Raw genomic sequence first — 21,302 nt, forward strand, 5'->3', positions numbered from 1 at the left:
GATTGCTGGGTCATAGGGGAGCTCTATGTGGAGTCTTTTGAGGAACCTCCATACTGCTTTTCAAAGTGGTTGAGCAAGTTTATATTCCCACCAACAATTCAGTAGAGTTCCCTTCTGGCCACATCCCCTCCAGCATCTGTTGTTATTAGAGTTCTTGATGATAGCCATTCTAACTGGGGTGAGGTGGAATCTCAATGTTGTTTTGATTTGTGTTTCTTTTATGGCTAAAGAAGTTGAACATTTCTTCATGTGTCTATTGTCCACTATTATTTCCTCTTAGAGAAGTTTCTCTAAGTCTTTAGCCTACTTATTTGTGGGGCAGTTGTTTCTTTGAAGATTTGTTGTTGGGAGATTGAGTTTTTTGAGTTCTAAGTATATTTTAGATATGAGACCCTTGTCTGTTGTATGACTAGTGAAGATCTTCTCCCAATCCATAGGCTTTCTATTGATCTGGCTAGCTAGATCTTGCTAGCAAAGGTGCTATGTTTAGTCTTTTGAGGAATCTCCATACTGCTTTCCAGAATGGTTGAACCAGTTTAAATTCCCACCAATAGTGCAGGAGCTAAGGAAGCCAGATGCAGAGAAACACAGGCTCCATGGTTTCTTCATTTGTGATAACTAATATATGTCTAGTCTAGCAGAAGATCACAGTGACTGAAAACTATGTTCATATGACCATACAAAATGATGCTTATAGAAAGATGGAAAGGAGGATTTTTTGGCGGGGGGTCTGGTCATGGGGCCTGAACTCTGGGCCTGGGCACTGTCCCTCAGCTCTTCAGCTCAAGGCTAGCGCTCTACCACTGAGCCACCTTCCCAGCCCAACACGAGGATTATTTTTGTTCTAGTTTTAGTTTTGTTCTTTCATTTGTCTTTCCTTTTCCCCCCTTGGTTTATCCCCTGTTGTCACTACTTTTGATTTTGATATCTGATTTGGGGAAATGAAGGAGAATAACAAAATGGTGAGACAAATGGCAAACCAATAGAACAGTGATAACTTTACAACTTGTTGGGGGGGGGGAATTGTGGGCGAGGGAAATTGGGAGAATGAGGGAAGAGTAACAATGTTCGACAAGAACTTACATATGTAACTGTAACCCCTCAGCGCATCACCTTTACATTAAAATTAAATTAAATTTCAAAAAAAAACGTAATCCTCATAGATTGAAGAAAACCATGTCTGTATGCTTCTCATTCTTTTCTTGACAGATTATAATTTTCACATTGCTTTATTTTTCTTCTTTTGAACATTTGACCTCAAGTCCAATGTTCACCTACCCATTCACTGATATCAAAGTCCTTTGGTACATGAATTCACTTCTCTTGGAATGCCTCTCTCTCTTCTCTCTCTCCCTCGCCTCCTCTCTCCTTCCCTCTCTCTTTCTCTCTTTCTCTGTCTCTCTCTCCCTCTGTCTCTCTCCGTTTCTTTGTCTCTCTGTCTCTCTCTCTCTCTCTCTCTCTCTCTCTCTCTCCCTCTCTCTCTCTCGGTGTGTGCTTCTGTACAACAACAACAACAAAAAACACCACTGATTAGGAAGCTAGATTTCAAGATAAAAAGAGCTGGTGTTATACAGCCAAACATGTACACCTTTATAGAAAAAAAAGGTCATCAGGAAGAAAAAAAAGTATGATAATAGAAGGCAACATGATTGAAGTAAAGTTTTTTTTACAGTAAGACAAACGTGAATAAATTAATAGAAAATCTCCACTAGAGGTAATAGTTACTAGATAGTATCCCAGAACAAATGGTAGAAGGTACTCCTCCAAAACCCTTCGCTCTCCTTCACATCCCCCAAAGGATCAAGTGCCACGTGTGAAATGTACACGTGATCAACACATGTTTGTTCAGTTTAAGTATCCTTACTAAAGAATATTGAATTGATCAACTTATGAAGCCTAAGTATCAGCTAGGCCTCTCTTGAGGACCTTTCTTCAGTTCTCTGAATGACACTTCCTGCCCCAATTTCCTCCTTTGTAAGAGGAGTAAGCCTGAGAAAAGAAGCTCCCTTACCATCATTGTTTACGTCAATCTTATGAAGCACCAAGTGGATGAATTCCTCTGGACTCAAAGTTTGTTGGCCGTTAAGAGCTTGGACAGCCTGCAAAGAGACATTAAATCATAGGCTTTAATTTTCTGGAAGCACATACTTTTTGTCATGTTTCTGCTCTAATGTGACAAAATTTGAGGATACATCAGTGTTAGTGTTGCTACATACACTGTGCTAGTTGTTAAAAATAACTAGACTGTCTTTTTACCAATGTATATTTTTTGGCACTTTTGTCAAAAATCAGCTAACTAGTAGAGCAAGCACACTTAATATGGCTCAGCAGTAGAATCACAGCTCCTAACATTATACATATGGGGAAACTGAGGCATGGGGGACAATCACGTGTGACCATCTCATAATAATGATTTGCACACAGAAGCTAATTAGGAGGATAAAATAATTCAATCCATAATATTTTCCAAAAGAACTCCCCTTTTGCTTTAATAATATTAATTTAGCCAGTGTTACACACAGCCAAGTTATCTGTCACAGTAAGATCATCAATTCAATTAGTGTTTTGAAGTTTGCAAAAATAAAAAAATATGACCAGGAAAAAAAAATCAGCTAACTATCACTGAATGGAGCTATTTCTGGGTCTTCTTTTCTTACCATTGGCCTATGAGCATGTTTTTGTGCCCATGTTATGCTGCTTTTTGCTAATATGCTACTATAGCATAGTTTGAATTCAGATATGATCCCTTCTTGCTTTGACTACTGGAGGGTTTTTATTTGAACTTAAAATGTTTTATTGTTATTATAATGGTGATAGACAGATGGGCTACAGTTACATAAGTCAGATAATGAATACATTTCTCACATCTTTCTTTGCTTTTTATATGAACTTTAAGATTGATTTTTCTATCTCAGTGAAGGATGTTATTGGATTTTTTAGAGGGATTTTTTTTTCTTTGGTACGGTCGTGGGGCCTGAACTCTGGGCCTGGGCGCTGTCCCTCAGCTCTTCAGCTCAGGCTAGCACTCCACCACTTGAGCCACAGCACCACTTCCGGCTTTTTTTTCTGCTTATGTGGTGCTGAGGAATCAAACCCAGGGCCTCATGCCTATAAGGCAAGCGCTGTACCACTGAGCCACCTTCCCAGCCCCTTTTTAGAGGGATTCTATTGCATATATACATTGCTTTGGGTAGCATAGACATTTTCACAATATTATTTCTACTGATCCATGAACATGGGATGTCTTTCTACTAGTGGATGCTTCTGATTTCTTTTCCAGTGATTATAGTTTTCATTATAGAAGTCGTTCCCCTCCATAGTTAAATTTAGTCCTGAGTATTGTATTTGGAGAGGAAGGCTATTTGAATTGGTTTGTTTTCCTGATTTCTTTCTTGAACTGCTTATTGTTAGAATCCAAAAGCCTACTGATGATTCTGTATCTTGCTAATTGGAGAAAACTAAATTTTTCTTGATGGAGTATTTATAATCTTTTAAGTATAGAATCGTATCATCTGCAAAGAGGGACACTTTGGTTTATTCCTTATACATGTAAATCCTTTTGAGTTCTTTATCCTGCATTATTGTTCTGGCCATGAAATCTAGCACTATGCTGAACAATAATGGAGAGAGTAATTTCCTTGACTGATTATAGAAGAAATGGTTTCACAATGAGATGCATAAGATGTTAAGTTGAAAAACAAACTTTACAACTTTGGCGGGGGGGGGGGGGGGGGGGGAGGGAGGTGGAATGGGAAGGGATGGGAAGGGGAAACAAAGGAGGAGTCAACAATGCTTGATAAGAAATGTACTCATTACCTTGCCCATGTAATGGTAACTCCTCTGTACAGTATTTTAACAATTAAAAAATATATAAAATAAAAAAGAGAAACAATAGCAAGAAAAAAAGAAATGGCTTCAGTTTTTCATTTAATGCAAAGTTGGCTATAGGTTTGTTGTGTGTATGCCTTCAACTCTTAGTTTCTTTAGAGCATTTATCATTAAAAGATACTGAATTTTGTCAATGGGTATTTTCATATCTGTTGAAATGATCAAAAAGACAGACTCTTCAACAAATGGTGTTGAGGATGTCCACATGTAGAAAACTAAAATTAAACCTCAGTTTCTTCCCTTGAACTAATACCAATTCAGAGGGAATCAAAGACCCCTAAATGTAAGACCTGAGACTTTGGAATTACTATAGAGAAAACAAGAGAAACTACTAAAGCATATAGGCATAGAAAATAACTTACTAGAATACTAACTCAGTAAATGCAAGTAAGTTATTGAAAATTGGGTTTATCTTAAAATAATAAGCTTTTGAATAAGCAGTCCCTATACTGAAGAGGGAGACTATAGACTGGGAGAAAATCTTTTTGTATTTGAAAAGGGACTAATAGCTAGAAAATAAAAGGAGCTAGAAAAAGAAACTCTAAAAGAGTCCAATTAATAAATGTGAAAATTAAATGAGCAGATAATTTTCAAAGAAAAAAACATTTAACATATCTGGCCATAAAAGAAATTTCAACTCAAAATGATACTGAAGTTTCAACTCACTTCAGTCAGAATGGTTGTCATGAAGAATACAAATATCAACCAGTGTTGGCGAGGATGGAGGAAGGATAAACTCATATACACTGCTGGTGAAAATGTAAATTAGTACAACCTCTATGGAACTCAGTATGGAGGTTTCTCAAAACACTGAAAATAGAACTCCTCTATGATCCAGTAGTACTACTTTGGGCATTTATTCAAAGGAGTATAAATCAGGAAAAAATAAAGACATTTGTGCATTCATGTTCACTGCAGAATTATTCATAGTAGCAAAGCTATGGAAGCAGTTTGGATATCTTACAACTTATGAAAAGGGAGGAAAAGAAAATGATGGAGGGTGAATAATACAGATTCTGTCTAGTGTGAAGATGCCATAAGAACACTCACTGAGAGTTGTTAGATAATAGAAGGGGTAAGAGAAATTGAAAAAGAGAAGCAGCTAAATGAAGTTAATCTCATTAAAATACAAGATATGCTTGTGTAGAATATTAGGAAAATACCCCTTGTACAAATAACATGCAGCACAAAAATTACAAATTTTTGTAATTGAGTGACAGGAATATAAAACAGCTTCTGTTAGTGGGGGGTGGCAGTTACTAGTGAGAATGAGAAAAAGGGAGAAGGTGAAGGAGGATAAATATAATTGATTTAGTTTACATGTATTTATCAAAATAGAACAATGAAAGTTGTTGAAATTATTTTAAGTGAGAAGAAGGGGGACAAAGGAAAGTGATACAGTGATGAATTTGATCATAAAAATAGAATTATGACAATGAAACATCTCTTGTACAACTAATCTATGCTAATAAATGTAAACTAAATAAAGATTGCATGTTAACTCTGAGCAATGAGTCTTGGACATGAAATCAACAGTTGTTAGGAGTTCTAAGAATATCACATAAAGCCTGAAGCTAGGCAACAAAAGATGCAGTCCCTCAGAGAAAATACTGTAGTGGTCACAAGACACTATGTTGAACATGAACTATACAACTTGTTGGGGAGGGGACTGGGAGGGACAAACTGGGAGAAAATGATGGAAGAGGTGAGTGACACTTTTCAAAAAGAAATGTACTCATTACCTGACTTAAGAAACTGTAACCTCTCTGTATATCACCCTTACAATAAAAGTAGATAAATAAATAAATCTCTGAAAAGAGAATTGCTCTCAGTTTTAGATCAATTTGTTGGTATCTTACAGACAAATAGAGCTCTCTAAGAGTCCAAGGTTTTGTTTTCTGGCCTCTGCCACTGGCACCTCTGGTTCTTTGTGCCCTTTTTAAGACAGATATATCTGCCTCAGAAGGACATTAACTGTCATATCCATCCAGGATCATTGATGGTTCTCCATCATTAGGAGCCCCAGGAAAATGACATTTTCCAGGCTTTCTAGCAAGGAGATTTAACCCCAAACCCCAAATGCTTAAATTAAATGACCCTGGCTTGAGAGAGAAATTCATAATAAAATAAAAGTGAATTATTCATCTGGAAATTGCCTTCCTAATCTTGATTAAAACACTATTAATTACAAACAGTACTGACACAACATTCTTAGCCTTAGCAAGTTCAGATTTCAGCCATCTGAGTAAAAGGCAAGACAAGAATTAATAGTAAGCATTCATATGTGTAGCAATATGTTAGATGAACATTTCCAGGGTTTCTCAATGTTTGGAAATTTGGCTGTTTCATAACCCCCCCTTTTTGAAGCAACATATGGTATATAAAAGTTATATATAAAAATTATAAAAGTTTGATTTGTAGCATATAAAGGTGATAAATTTTTATTTGTCTATATTGGTTGGAAGGATGACAGGGCTTAAAAGGATTTGAAAGGAGTATTCTAGTTGTTGCTTTTCTTTTTCTTCTCTCTCTCTCTTTAATTATCTTGAAGTGTAATTACTTCACAGGAGTTGCCATTCACAAGGCAGTTTATGAATGCAATGTATCTTGGTCAATGTCACCCCTTTCAACATTCTCACCCCTTCCTTTACTTTTCTTAATTTTGTAGAATATGAATTTAATTTCCAAATGCATTCTCTCCTTTCTTCTCTTCATCTGTCTCTCATTTTTTATAGAAGAAGCAGGGTGGGAGTGAACAAGGAGCCATGGTTTTCCTTCCTCCTTTCCTTCCCCTTTCAGCATAAGTACTCTCTCTTTCACTTTGCTGGTCAGTCTTTTACAGAGAAATTAGGAGAGAAGGGGAATGGGCAAATTCTTACTTGATAGTAAATGTCATAGTCAACTAGCTCCAATGCGGTCTTCTCTGAGGGTATTTAAACCACTCTCTGTTGACATACACTTTCTTCATCACTGAGATTGTCTCACTCTTGCAGTTCCACAGATGTGAATCCTGCACCACGGTCCCTGTCCAGCTCAGCAATCCTACCATTGACACTTTGGACTAGAGTATTCTTCTTTCATATCCAGGGATGTTCTGGGCACTGTTGAATATCTAGCATCATTCCTGGTCTCTAACCAATAATAACAATAGCATTACCTTGTACTCCTCAATTAACCGAAATGTCTCAAGCTATTGCAAACCATTACTCGAGATGTTTCTCTAGCTTTTTTTTCTCCTGAGTTCATCTTACTTCTCCTGGTAGCCCTGGTGGCCAACATCTGAGACAAGTTTCTTTCAAAAGCCTGTAGCAGAGCAGATCTCTGGAAAACACCTCAGCAGTTTTTGCTCCACAAATCCTAAGAATGCAGATTTTTCTCCAACAGTGCCCACAATGCACGTTTTACTGTCATGATCTGTTTCTTTAGCTTTCTCACACTTAATCTGTATACGCAAACATTGGGTTTCTTTCTTTTTTCTTTTTTGGCCAGTCCTGGAGCTTGAACTCAGGGTCTGGGCACTGTCCCTGAGCTTCTTTTGCTCAAGTCAAGCACTCTACTACTTGAGACACAGTGCCACTTGCAACTTTTTCTGTTTATGTGGTACTGAGGAATTGAACCCAGGGCTTCATGTATGCTAGGCAAGCACTCCATCACTGAGCCACATTCCCAGCCCCAACATTGTGTTTCTTAAACAACAGAACAAATCCACTTCTCAATGGTTCTTTAAATGTACATTATTGAGTTTGGTGGTCCTGTACAAGAAGTTTTTCTCCATGTCCCTTTTGCAATAGTTTGGATCTAGAATATCCCCCAAAGGCCCATGTGCTAAAAAGCTTGGTCTCCAGCCTATGGTATTATTACAAGGTGGTGGAACTTTTAGGGGGTGGGGCCTAATGGGAGGAAGTTAGGTTCTTGGGGCATGGCCTTGAGAGAGATATTGAATTTCTCCCCTTCTTTGCTTTCTGGCTAAAGTCAGTGAGCAGCCTTCCTTAGCCCATGTGTTCCCTACCACAGTAGTCTGCTTTGCCCCAGACCCAAGGTCAACATAGTCAAACAACCAGGGGAAAAGACCTCTGAAACCATTAGTCAAAACAAATCTTTGCTCCTTTTAAGTTGTTTATCTCAGATATTTTGTAACAGTAATATGAAGCTAATACATTTTTCTTTGACTTTTTGTGCCATTAAATTGATATTAATATTTATGTGTTTCCCTTGAACATTCTATATTGTAGTATTTTTGTGATCTCTTGATACCTGAGTTTAATTCCATTTTGGTATCCTTGCTATATGTATATAAACTATAAATTATGTAGTGTACATTATTCTTTTCTTAAAGTTTGATTGTAAAGGCAATGTAAAGGGTTACAGTTACATAAGTAATGAGTACATTTCTTTTTGAACAGTGTTACCTCCTATGGACATACATACACACACACACACACATTCTTAACTCTGCTGTTGCTTTTCTCCCTTGCATTGTATAGAAAGAATGTTCATATAACATTCACTTTTTTTTTTTCAGTCAGTCGTGGGGTTTGAACTCTGGGCTTGGGTGTTGTCCCTCAGCTCTTCAGCTCAAGGCAAACACTCACCGCTTGAGCCACAGCACCACTTCCGGTTTTCTAGTGATTTATTGGAGATAAGAGTCTCAGGGACTTTCCTGCCTGGGCTGGTTTCAAACCTTGATCCTCAGAGCTCAGCCTCCTGAGTAGCTAGGATTACAGGCATGAGCCACCGGCAACCAGCCTGCCATTCACTTTTAAATAAATACATACTCCACCACATTAAACATTTTTCTTTTAGTTCATCTGAATGATTCTATGATGTAAATTGTGAACCTTTTATTCTTATGATTGTATTTCCAGGCCAGAAATGGATACTTCTAATTCTAAAATAAAGATAAACTTAATTTCTTAAACTAAATTACCAAGTTTCTATGAAATTTGCTTTGATTTAATACTTTGGTGACATTCCCTAAGAGCTAAGTGCTATATTTACATTTTAATTGTTTGGAGAATAACCTAGAGTATTTGCATTGAAGAGGGTTTCAAATTTACTTAGAGTTGTATGCTCTCTAGAGGTTATTTTACTCTCCTAATTTTGCGCTGCAATATGTGAGGTATATAGAATATTTCTGAATGTTAATGTTTATGAAGTTCAATGAAAACTTATTCTGACTATTTTTTTGTGGTGGGAGTGGTGGTAAATGAACTGTATGAGATGGAAGTGATAACAATACTGGTATTATCATACCCTTGAATTCATGTCATATTTGGTTAACTCTACATTTACTGATTTTGCTTTCCACTTTGTTTTCTTCATTAATACATTGAGATATTCTATTATAATTATTCATTTTTTCTTGCAGTTCACCCATATTTGCACTACATATTTTCTTTATAACTCAGCTTCTTCTTTAAAAAAATAACAAATTTGGATCTAAAATATCTGATTTTAACTCTGCGATTTTATGTTACCAATTCAGTGTGTTTTATTCATGATATTTATTGCAACACTTATTTGTATTTGGATACAGCATCTCAATTAATTATTTTTTTGTACTGAAATTTTCTTTTTTTGTCCATGAAAATATCTTTGACTCTATTGGGATCAGCGGTGGTGCTATAGTGGTTTATGAAGGTACCCATGGAGTTTCAGAGGTAAAAAGTACCTGACATCTTGTACTACTATTAACACTTTTGTCCAGCTACCAGAAAGATTAGCCCTCATATAACCTTCAATCTTAGTCGGTGTCTCTTGCTCTATTTTTATACAAGATCTCATATTCTACCTGTTCCTCATAGACTTTCTACACCAAGAAGCATGCTCTAGTTTGCAGTTCAATCAATAATCCAAATATATGTAAAATACGAATTGCTTCAACAACTCATTACGCACATCCCGAGAGAGCCAAACAGAACATGGGCTACCACTGGCTATCTAAATACTGTCTTGCAAAGGATATTCTACACCCACTCACCGTGAAGATGTTCAGTAGCTCCTTTTTGTCAATAGACCCATTTCCATCAGTATCACAGAGCTTGAAATACCATTTTAATTTTTGCTCCATTTTTCCTTGGACAACTAGATTTATAGCCGCAATAAATTCAGTGAAGTCAATAAATCCATCCTATGAAAGCAAGGTGGAAAAAGAAATAGTTATCAATAATAATTGCTTTTTATTTGAGGAGTCATCATGAGTAGGACCTTTTTCCTCATACTTCATTTTTAAACACATTTATAGGTATTAAAATCGTAGGAGACTTCAATGGTGCTGACATAGTGCTGTCAATCATACCTATTATCATAAAATCCTATATGCCATGGAAATAATTAAACTAGTCTCAGCTGCTACATTGCTTTTTGAAGTCCTAACCATGGTTATCTTAAGTTTTTGTCATTGCAGTTTTGATCCTTCTCTAGACCATGAGCAATAACCCATAGACAATTATGCTAGCAGATAATTACGTCCCATTGGCTTGGCTTTTAAGTTTGCCTTTGTTTTGTACTTTTCTAGTAAAACTTTTCAGCTGTATGACATTTTACTGGGGTAAAGTACAGCTGCTTACAATAGCAACTTGAACAGCTTTTATTTTTGGACATGCTATGACATCACCTAACAAAATTAGACTGAATAAAAATGCCTGGTAAGGCAAGAGCCATTTATTATGATCTGTTGGCTAAATTTGGCTCAAAGGATCACATTGGCACCGACTTCTCCATCCTCTGGGCAGTTACTGGGTGAATTCCCTAAAGAGTCACAAAGGTAGCCTCCTTGCAAACCTGTGTTAACGGTTTGGTAATCTTCCTATTTCTTTGATGATGGTTTCCTTCAGTCTTTCACATTCATCTCAGTGATTCTATCTCCTAATGTCACCTGCATAATGTTGTAATGGGTGAGATTAAGCAGTGTCACCTTTAGAACATTTGGTGAATATAACATTTTCCAGGCAGGTTTTTAAAGCTTTGGGTAAGCCCAATCATTTCACTGGATGTTTTTTAGGTGAACAACGTGATGAATCCACAATAAAAGTTGGTTTGGGGTGAGGAAATTTCTACTCAAACAAGAGTACATCTCCTTCAAAAGCAGAACTGTCTGTTTTCACTTCAATATTCCACATTTCTATTGACTTTTGATTAAGGGTTTCTATTAATGTATATTTCCCTGGGAAATGTGATTAAGCAGCTTGTGTGGATATTAGAAAGAGTATTAGACAGATATTTATTTTGTAAACAAGAAGAAAATACAGATTAATCTATGTATAATATATAATATATATAATGTATCTATCTGTCTAGAGTAATATATCTATCCATTTCAACAACGAGAGAGAAGTAATTATCACTGAAGTGAGGAGATGTTCCTGCAGCTGTGGTGAGGAAGCATGCAAACAGAATCTCCTAACACTTGTTTTGGGAGTGATCCAAGGGAAAAATTTTTCAGTTTATGTTTCCATAGCTGAGCTTCAGCCACTCCTATGGAACACAGTGTTTAGAGGTGTCTGGCTTTCATGCTCTAAGCACTAAAATCCTATGATAAAGATACAAGCATATTCACAGATCCTCACCCCTCAAAAATAACAAAATGACATCAGCAATGTAGTCCTCAGTAGTTACATGTATCTTAAGGTTTGGGAGCCAGAGACCTAGGCTGTTTTGCTTATCTTGTTTTCTTCAAGCAATTTCATCATCTAGGCATCTCTTTGAGTGGCTTTCAATCACTTACTCCAAATGTGAATTTACATAGGTTTACTAAGTCCAATTAAGTAAGAAAGAATATACATTGTTCAGTCTCAGAATAATGACTTAAAGAACACAGTCCAGGAACAAAAATTAATCTCAAGCTAGATGTCAGAGGCTCAGACCTGTAATCATAGCTTCTCAGGAGGCTAAGATCTGAGGATCACAATTCAAAGCCAGCCCAGGCAAAGAAAGTCCCTGAGATTCTTATCTCCAACTAGTTATCCAAAAATAAAAAATCCAAAAGTGGATCTGTGGCTCAAGTGGTAGAGATCTAACCTTGAACAAAAAAGCAAAGGGACTGTGCCCAGACCTTGAGTTCAAGCTTCAGGATTGGCATCAAAAATAAATAAATAAAATTAATCTTAAAATAATGCAAGGTCTTTATTCAAATGTCTGGAACCAATGTGAGTTGCAAGCAATATATTGATTTCTTATGACAGAGCTTGAAGCTCAGGAATACAGCATGCACTAGATTCTATCCTCAGAACTTCGAGGAATGAAGAAGAAATCTAAGGATTTTTTTTCTTTCCTTTCCCTTCCTTCTCCTTCCCCTTCCTCTTCCTCCCTCCCTTCCTTCCTTCCTCCCTCCCCCTCTCTCTCTCTCTCCTTCCTTCCTTCCTTCCTTCCTTTCTTCCTTCCTTTCTTCCTCTTTCTTTCTTTCTTTCTTCCTTTCTTTCTTTCTTTCTTTTTCATACTAGGGATCCAACCCAAGAAATTGGACTTGCTAGGTGAGCACTTTGCTACTGAGCTACATTCTAGCCCATCTATAAATTTTTTTTTGGGGGGGGGTCCGGTCATGGGGCCTGAACTCTGGGCCTGAGTGCTCTCCCTCAGCTCTTCAGCTCAAGGTTAGTGCTCTACCACTTCAGCCACAGTGCCACTTCCATCTTTTTCTGCTTATGTGGTGCTGAGTTATTGAACCAGGGTCCTCATGCATGCAAGGCAAGCGCTCTATCACTGAGCCGCCTTCCCAGCCCTATGAATTTCTTTTCAACCCTCATTTCCTCTCCCATCTGCTCCTCCACAGAACCCACTATTCACACTTCAGCAATCTCCATTCACTAGTTCCTTTACTACCAGCCCTAACATGCGGATACATTATTCTTTTTTCACATCAAAATCTTTCATCATTCTATACCATAGAACTTGAAAGAATTAATCTGGCAGGGGTAGAATCTCCTTTGAAGTTAAAATATAATGAAAGCATGTAGAGTCAGAACTCATTCAAGTAAGCCTCAGGAAATAAATGGTTGATAGTACACATTGAAAGGTAATTGTAATCCCAACGTATGTGCAGATTTCTGTATCATATTCTCAAAATGGAGTGGTAGCATTCTAGGGAAGAATTAAGTGACAAGCCAGGATGTGGAAGCACCATGGAGTATGACTTCATTTTGTACAAGGGAATGGAAAGAAAAAGATTATATACCTATAAAATTCTCTCTCCACACATACACACAAAGAAATAGAAACAGAGTAAGATCAAACTTAAGTTTTCTCATGGTCTCTAAAATTTGCAAAATATAAACACACATTTACATCTACAAAGAAAGCAAAGAAGATGAGAAATATAGCTTCAGATAAATAGTTGAGAGTTTAGAAGCCTAATACAGTAACATTTAAAAACAAAAGCGAAGTACTGCAGTTTCTGCCCAAAAGAAAACTCACAGGTGGGCTCTATGGTCTCCAGGCAACATCTGTGACCTGCCAATAATCACAGCTGTTTTCAGGATATGATCAATGTGAAGTGAAAGACGTTCAATTGTAAAGCTTATGAGACACTATCAATTAAAAAAAACCAAATAGTATATGATCCAGGAATGTGCTGGTCACTTTCTATTTAGAATCTCTAATCCTAGTAGTGAGCTTGTAGTTTATCATTCTTATTTTAAGAGATAGACAACTAAATGGCACTGTAGCTCAAGTGGTAGAGTGCTATCCTTGAGCTGAGGAGCTGAGGGACAGTACCCAGGGCCCAGAGTTCAGGCCCCACAAGCAACAAAAAATGGAAAGAAAGAAAGGAAGAAAGAAAGGAAGGAAGGAAGGAAGGAAGACAGAGAGAGAAAGAAAGAGAAAAAAGAAAATAAATACACAATTATGTTAAACATATAAGATAAAATATTAAAATAGAATGTGAATAAACCCAAGATTTAAGCACAGTCAGCCTTATTTCAAAGTCTTTTCTCTCTATGGTACCCAGCATTGTCCTCAGAAGTTAGGATAATCCAATTCTGTTTCTAGAAGAGATAGCAGATATTGGAGGAATTCCATACCTGAAATATAGTTGCTTGTTTCCTTCCTGGTTGTGAGCTACTTGTGAGTAGACACTATTGCACACTGAAGTGTAGCTTGAAGCGTCTGAAGATGCTGCATGTTGTTACCTATGCTACCTTCACATCTGGTGCTGCTCAAGGAAACCCTGTCTTGAGTACCACAGTTGCTTAGCCTCAGGGAAACATTGAGCCCAAAGGATCTCTTGTGAGGCACTTCCATGCCCTGCAATCAGTGCCTCTCACTTAGCAGAAGTGGTGGTCCTTCTCTTCTCCTCCACCTGCTCTCTGGTGCTTTACATGAATGTTTGTCTAGTTTGGATTCCTTAGGCCTCCAAACTTTAACCACTGGGTTTGGCTGCGATTCCCAATCACAACAGCCTTTTCCAGCTGCATTGTCCCCAGGGAAAAGCTCTCAGCTTCCCATCTTGGAGTCTGGTGTTGTCATCTTGATTCTATTTGATCCTGCTAAGTGTTCACCACTTCCTTGATTAGAAGCCCATTTTTACCCCTCTCTAGGGTTTCAGAGGTGCATGTCACTTCATAACTCATCCTTCTACTATCCCTCCCCTGAGAAATTTCCCTATGGATATCAACTGTCCACTATAGTTTTACCATTTGTCCTTCTCCATTTATTTGCTCAAAGTGACCTCAGGAACAAATACTGAAATATTGGTATTTCAGTATGCTGAAGCCATGAATTTTCAGACTGAGTTGAGGAAATTTGACTTCATTTAAATTCTAGAATTTTCATTCTAGAAACATTTCATTTCAGATGGGCAACTGGACAGACTATTATTAATAGCTATTAAAATAATAGTTATCATGGCGAGAATGATAATTTGGAGTACTGATGTAATTAGTACTTGTCATACCTATAGGCAAGGCACCATACTTTGCACGTATAAGGTCATTCAACACCAACAAGGCTTCCACAATATTACCCAGGAGTAACAGTTTCCAGAGTTCTAATAACGTTCATGAGGTTGCAATTGAAGCTTAGTGGAGCTACACTAAGCTACATCTCAGTAGAGCATATGAATGTATGAAGTCCTGGGTTCCATCTCCAGTACAAAAACAAAACAATGACACATGGAAACAGAAATAACTATTAATGAGTTATAAGTCCTATATGGCCTATGCACCCTCTAAACTAAGAAAATAAATAACAATTCAAATAAGAATTTGCCAAGTAAAGGCTCCTATTAAAACTATTTCAACAGCATTAATTTTCTGTGAATTTTCATAGCAACACTCTCTATGATGAATTCATGAGTCTTCACAGCCTCTTAACCTGAAGACATTTGGATATTTTTCTTTACATTTGACACTTTTCAATGACATTTCCCAGCTGTGGTGGGTCAGTAGCAACATATGAATTGAAACATCTGCCTGCAAATGGGTACTCATATGGTTGGAAGCAAACCCAGACAAATCTAATGTGTGCTTCATGACTGACAATTGTCAGTGATACCAAATTAACATTTGAAGAAAGTTAAAGAAAGAAAAGAACAAAGCCCTTTATAATGTTAAATACATACTAATCTCTTCTATGAATTTAAAAATCTGTTTAGGACTTATGACTGAGCCTGTTTTCATCCATAGACACAAATCTTAACAGCAAACATAATCTGTAGTAGACATGGAGTTGCTAGAATGTCCCAAGGAGAGCCTCGTGTTGGTAAGATGAGAAGCATACTGCTGACTTGGTAAATTGGTTTTATAATGTGATCTTTATGCAGATCTGTCATGGTTGCTCTTGACTTGACTGTGACTGTACAAAATCCAAGGGTCTATGAAAAGAGGCTTCTCATAATATTTACAAAACAGGCTCTTGGTTACTAACAGGTTTCCTGGACATTGGGAAACCCTGGCCATCTGCTTTCCAAATGCAGCCAGCTCCACACATTCCTGGTCCAATGTGAATTAGAAGTCAGTCTCCAGTGAGCTAAGTCAAGACAACTAACTGCCCATGTGTCTCACTTGTGAATGAGCTAATGATAACTACTGAAGGCCTTGGATTACAACAACAGCAGCAGCTTTCCACAAAGAACTTCTTCAGGTTGTCAACCTGGACTTACTGTTATCAAAATCTGCCTCTCTAACATCAAAGGCCATGTGAAGACATAGCCAGAAGGTTCCCATGTATCATTCAAGGAGTGAGTCTTTGGGGTAAAACAGATCTGCAAAGTCTTTTACCTTGAACTTCTGGTCCCTAGAACTGAGAAAATAAATTAATGTTTGTAAGCCAAAAATAGAAAAAGTATCTGCCTCTCTAGACTCATATGATGACAAAACAAAAATCAATTTTTACCCTATTCCAGCCAGCTCATCTCCTTAGACTCTTTTATCATGTGTAATCCTGGATTCTTGACTTTTAATGAGCAGAAGAGTTGAGTTTAGGATGTAGAAAATAGCAGACTCACAAGTAAATGGATATAACTACATTATAGGTTTCAAGGCTGTGTTTCTCTACTAGGACTATCAATAAAACAAGAGTCATGAGAACGGCTTCTGAATTAGAAGTAGGGACTAATTTTCAAGTGCTGTAAAACTGGGAATTAAAAGGTTAGGGAGGAGGTAAGGAGGAAGGGGGTAAACAAATGAAAGAAAGAGGGAGAGAATACAGTCATAATATACTATGCACATCCTATGAAATTAAGAAAATTGAGGAGAGAGGTTGTGTTGGGATGGATGAAGGAGAATGAAGGGGTGACATCATCAAGATACATTGTATGCATAATTTGTTGAATGGTAACTCCTTTTTACAACTACTTAAAGATAATAAAAATAACAAATTTGAATCCTAAATAAATGATGGTGCAGTGGACACAGGAACACAGACATGTCTTCAACATACTGATTTTATGTTGGGTGGGTATATATCTGTTAGGAAGACTGTTGAATTATGCACACATTCTATTATTCTTAATGTTATTTTTTTAACCTCCATAATGCTTTCTATAATACACGTGCTGACTTACATTCTCACTAATCATGCACGAAAGAGTTCACTTTTCTCCAAATCCTTGGGCTCAGCATGGGTCACTACTAGGATCAATAGAAGAAATTATGACAATTAAACTCCATACCTATTTATACACTATTTTTCCAGGCTTATTTAGCTGGAGTAAAAGCCAAAGCCAGGTAAGAAATGAGAGATTAACCAGAGATCAAAGCTTCTTAGTATCTTATCAACCAAAGGCTATGAAAAAGGAGTTTGACAGAAGAGACAAATAAATTATAGAAAGCCAGCAAAATGACAACCATACATTTTCAAAGTTTTTAACATTAGAAATGTTAGCCCCCAGAAATTTAAAATAGGACATGTGCCTCCTAATGCTATATAAAATTTTACAACTGACGTTCATCATCACATCTCTCAGACCATTGAAATGTTTCACCAGCACGTCAATGAGGCAAGCAAGTAGGAAATGAATTTTGCATTATTTCTACCCAGAACACTGAAGAAGAAAGCCACAGAGGGGTTCCATAGAAATAATAAATTGTCAGGGATTCTGGACATCTCATAGCTTTTATTGAGTCATCTAAGTAAATATGTGGTTTTTTTTCCAGTGCACAATGATATGTTTTCTTTGCTAGTATTCCTTAATAACAAGCAGTCCTTACTCTTCTCATTTTACAACCTGATTTTATGTTGAGATACTCCCCATCCCCTTCTGTAGCATAAGTCATTGATGCTTAGGCTCACTTGCTCCTTAAAGACACACAAAGTCTCTGTGATAAATCAGAAATGTCAACAGCATTTGCATGCCACTTGAACTAAGCTCTTGAAACAGGGCTGGCTGTTCTTCAGATGAAACACAGTGAGTGCTCTTACACCAAAGGCATGCATGCCCAGATGTCTGCTCTGACATCTCTGCCCTGTTTCCTGGACAGAAGAGAACTCTGGGTGTGGGTGCAGAGTGTTGTATTCAAGGCTAGCACTCGACCACTTGGGCCACTGCCCCACTTCTGGGTTTTTGTAGTTAACTGGAGATAAGAATCTCATGGACTTTTGTGTCAAGGCTGACTTTGAAGCACGATCTTTGGACCTCAGACTACTGAGTAGCTAGGATTACAGGTGTGAGCCATCAGTGCCCAATTCAGATGACTTAGACCCACCAGACCCACTCACATGCATTGGGCTAACAACAGAATCATGGGTATGGGAAGTGACATCCTAAAACTCAATTGTAGCTCATCTTCTAATGTCTCAGGAGTGCTGGGAAGTGCCTGAGAAGCTGCTGCCTGGAGCTTACAGAAACCACAGTGGGACAACAACAGTGAACATAGGTAAATAGACATAGGCCTCTGTGCCTATATGCAGAATGTAGGTAATGGTTATGATCAAAGGTGGAATATACCTCATTTTCCCACAGGAAACCTGCTTCTTGCAAATAGAACTCCTTTGGCTTCCAGCTATCCTAAGTACAATTTAGGAGAAGGAATATGTGGTCATATTAAGTGGGTGATTTTGTAGGTGAGTGAGTGTGCATGTGTGTGTGATATTGGCTCTTGAACTCAGGGCCCCACACTCTTCTTGCTTATCTTTTTCACTCAAGGCTGGTACTCTACCATTTGAGCCACACTTTCATTTCTAGCTTTTATTGTGTTAATTGGAGATAAGAATCTCATAGATTTTTCTGTCTGGGCTGACTTCCAACCACAATCTTCAAATCTCAGCTTTCTGAGTAGCTTAGATGGGTGAAATTTAATTCATATTTGACAATAAAGCATAATGACAATAATGTTCTGACTTTGAAAAAGGCATCTACAAAATCTTCTAAATTCCATACATCCAAAACACAGTGGGTTGGTTTTTATTCTGTTCAATTATTTATCCCTTCTTTATCGCTGGCATAGCCTTCTAAAATCACTAACTTTTCTATTGCTAATATTTTCTCCTCCCTTTTATTCTAGTCAGCACATGTACATTTTGAATTCTAGAACACTATACAGGTAAAAGAAGGCTCTAGAAAAAGCTGTCAGAATTTAACTCCACAATTAGAAGTTAATTTTTTTGCATTGTTTTTCCTACTCCATGTCTTTTTTTCTCTTCTCACTTTTGTATTATTTTAAGAAATGAAAATAAATATGCCAAAGTTCCTGAGGAATGAGTAAATTCAAGGCAATCATTAAGTATCAATTGTTAGAAACTAAAAGTTATCTGAGTTTACGAAAACTGTAAATTGCTTTGACTTCCCAGAAACTAAATTGGGCAGATATGAAGAAAGTTAATACTAAGCATTCTAACTTTTAATTTGAGTGCAGACAATGTGTTGACTAATTTGTATTGATTTTATCTGCCAGTCTAGATGCAATCACACTCTTAGAAGCAGATTCCTGTAATTTGTTTTTCGATAAAATGTCACCAACGCATTAAATACTTTGAAAACAGTCTTTGTAAATCAATCTGCACTTATTAGATTTATTTAAACGATAGCATTAGAATTCCATGCCGAGATTTAATTTGGTTTTAAAATAACTCCCTACATGCAGAAAATTTCCAAAGGTGAAGAGGCTATTTCCCAATTATTTTCATGCCGTCAGTGCTAAATATGTTTAAATGACTGACTTACATACAAACTGTGGGTTGTCTGAAGACCTGTGTTTAGTAGGATGCATAATTTTTACCTGAGGTTAATTTATACAGAGGAAAAGGGGAGGAAATGAAGAATCACAGCCAAATGAGAAGTAAAAGGTCTTACCTTGTTTGTGTCAAAGGTATTAAAAACTTGATCGACATGTTGATTGGCCTTTTGATTCAGACCCTGCAGACCCAAAAGCGTCTTAAATTCATGAAGTGTTTGCAGGCCAGATGGATATTCCATCATAAATGTTCTGTACCACCTATAAGTCTCTTGTGTAGAAATTGCCATCTGACCACCAGCCAGTGAGTTGCTGTTTCCCATTGTGATTCTCAGTCCACGACCATTTGCTTGGGTTTGTTTTGTGGATGTTCTCTCTTAATTGAGTCCCTCATTCCTCACAACTTGAAGCTGACATATGTTGTTGGGAAGCTACTTTAAACCTCTTATAGTTACGGGCTAAGTAAGGACAGAAAGCTAGTGGGATTAATTCATCTGTAATGTTTTGAGACTGAAGTCAATTACCACTAATGGATGGAATTGTTCCTATAACCAACCAGAGAGACAGTTTTTCTGTGAAGTAGAAAGGGCAGTATTTTAGTGAATAATGTTGTCATGTCAGTGACCATACATTGTGTTTTGGCGGCTTAGATGGTTAGAGACAACCAGATAATTAGTAGTAAGTAGAGTTGTAGATTCAGTAGTTAGTAATCTTTGAAGAAAAATGTATTGAGTTGTATCCTCCCCACCCCCTCTGTGTGTGTGTGTGTGTGTGTGTGTGTGTGTGTGTGTGTGTGTATCTATAAATATGTTCTGGCCTGGATGGTGTCGCTATGCCTCTTGGTGCTCAAGGCTAGTGCTCTACCATGTAAGCCACAGACTTTTTTCTAGAGATAAGAGTCTGAGTTTTCTGCCCTGGCTGGCTTTGAACCTCAATCCTCAGATAGCAGCCTTTTGAGTAGCTAGGATTACTGGCGTGAGCCTCTGGTGCCCCATGGCTTCTGACACTGGATTCTGCCTGTTACTTTTATGCCACTCTAGTTGCCAAGCTAATCCAAGTCCCCATACAACTGAGCTTGCAAAGTTGGAGAGTGGACTATGGAAAGTTTCCATAGATGGTAATGATCCTCAAGGATGTTGCTACCAAGAACCAGATTCCCTAGATGGGAATGTTCTGTGAAATCTTCAGTCTGGTTCCTCTCTTGTAACTTTACTCCATTCTTTGGCCAATTCTCATTTTTACTCAGTCTGTAGTTGGGTCTCTGAATTAGTCACAACTGATTACCTACTTAACTTACTAAAGAATTGGAACCACTGGGAACTAAAGAAATGCCTGACAGGTAGTGAAGTTACTGTGATTCTGATTAATTTTGCTTCAAACATTCCAACACAAATTTCCAACAGAACACTATTTCTTTATTAGAATTAGTAGATGTGTAATAAGGTCCTAAGAACTTGGAGCTCATTATTTGGGCAAATGACTTGAAACTATTAGAATGGAGAAATTTTCTTACGTAGAGTAAGAAGAAGGAAGAGGAGGATAGTTTGGTTAGAAATTGTGAAGAGAATCCAGTGGAGGTCTCTCTTCAACTGTTTTCCAAATGTCTGCCAGAAGCAAGATTGGCTTCTTAGCACCATTAACTTTTATTGCCAGTTTTTACATTAAAGGAAAAATGGTATAGAAAGATAATTTAAGTTTATAAAGGGGCAAAAATATTCCTAGTGGAAGGAAAAATTGGGATAAATCAAGAACAGAAGGACTTACGACACAAAATTTGTGTTTATCCATATAAAGTATGTGCATTAATTA

The 21,302-nt window shown here is 37.4% G+C and overlaps 1 protein-coding gene across 1 annotated transcript in view; it reads right to left on the reverse strand.

The window, feature by feature from the left end:
• Guca1c (guanylate cyclase activator 1C) overlaps window positions 1–19,816 on the reverse strand; it is a 34,142-nt gene extending 14,326 nt beyond the window's left edge. The window contains exons 1-3 of the mRNA XM_013028507.1: window positions 19,613–19,816; window positions 9,869–10,018; window positions 2,012–2,099 (exon numbers count right to left, since the gene is read on the reverse strand). Of these exons, the coding sequence (XP_012883961.1) occupies window positions 2,012–2,099; window positions 9,869–10,018; window positions 19,613–19,816 (442 nt within the window). The remainder of the gene's footprint in view (window positions 1–2,011; window positions 2,100–9,868; window positions 10,019–19,612) is intronic.
• Between the last annotated feature and the right edge of the window lie 1,486 nt (window positions 19,817–21,302).

Source organism: Dipodomys ordii, unplaced genomic scaffold (assembly GCF_000151885.1).
Source record: "Dipodomys ordii isolate 6190 unplaced genomic scaffold, Dord_2.0 Scaffold111, whole genome shotgun sequence".
Lineage (NCBI taxonomy): Eukaryota > Metazoa > Chordata > Mammalia > Rodentia > Heteromyidae > Dipodomys > Dipodomys ordii.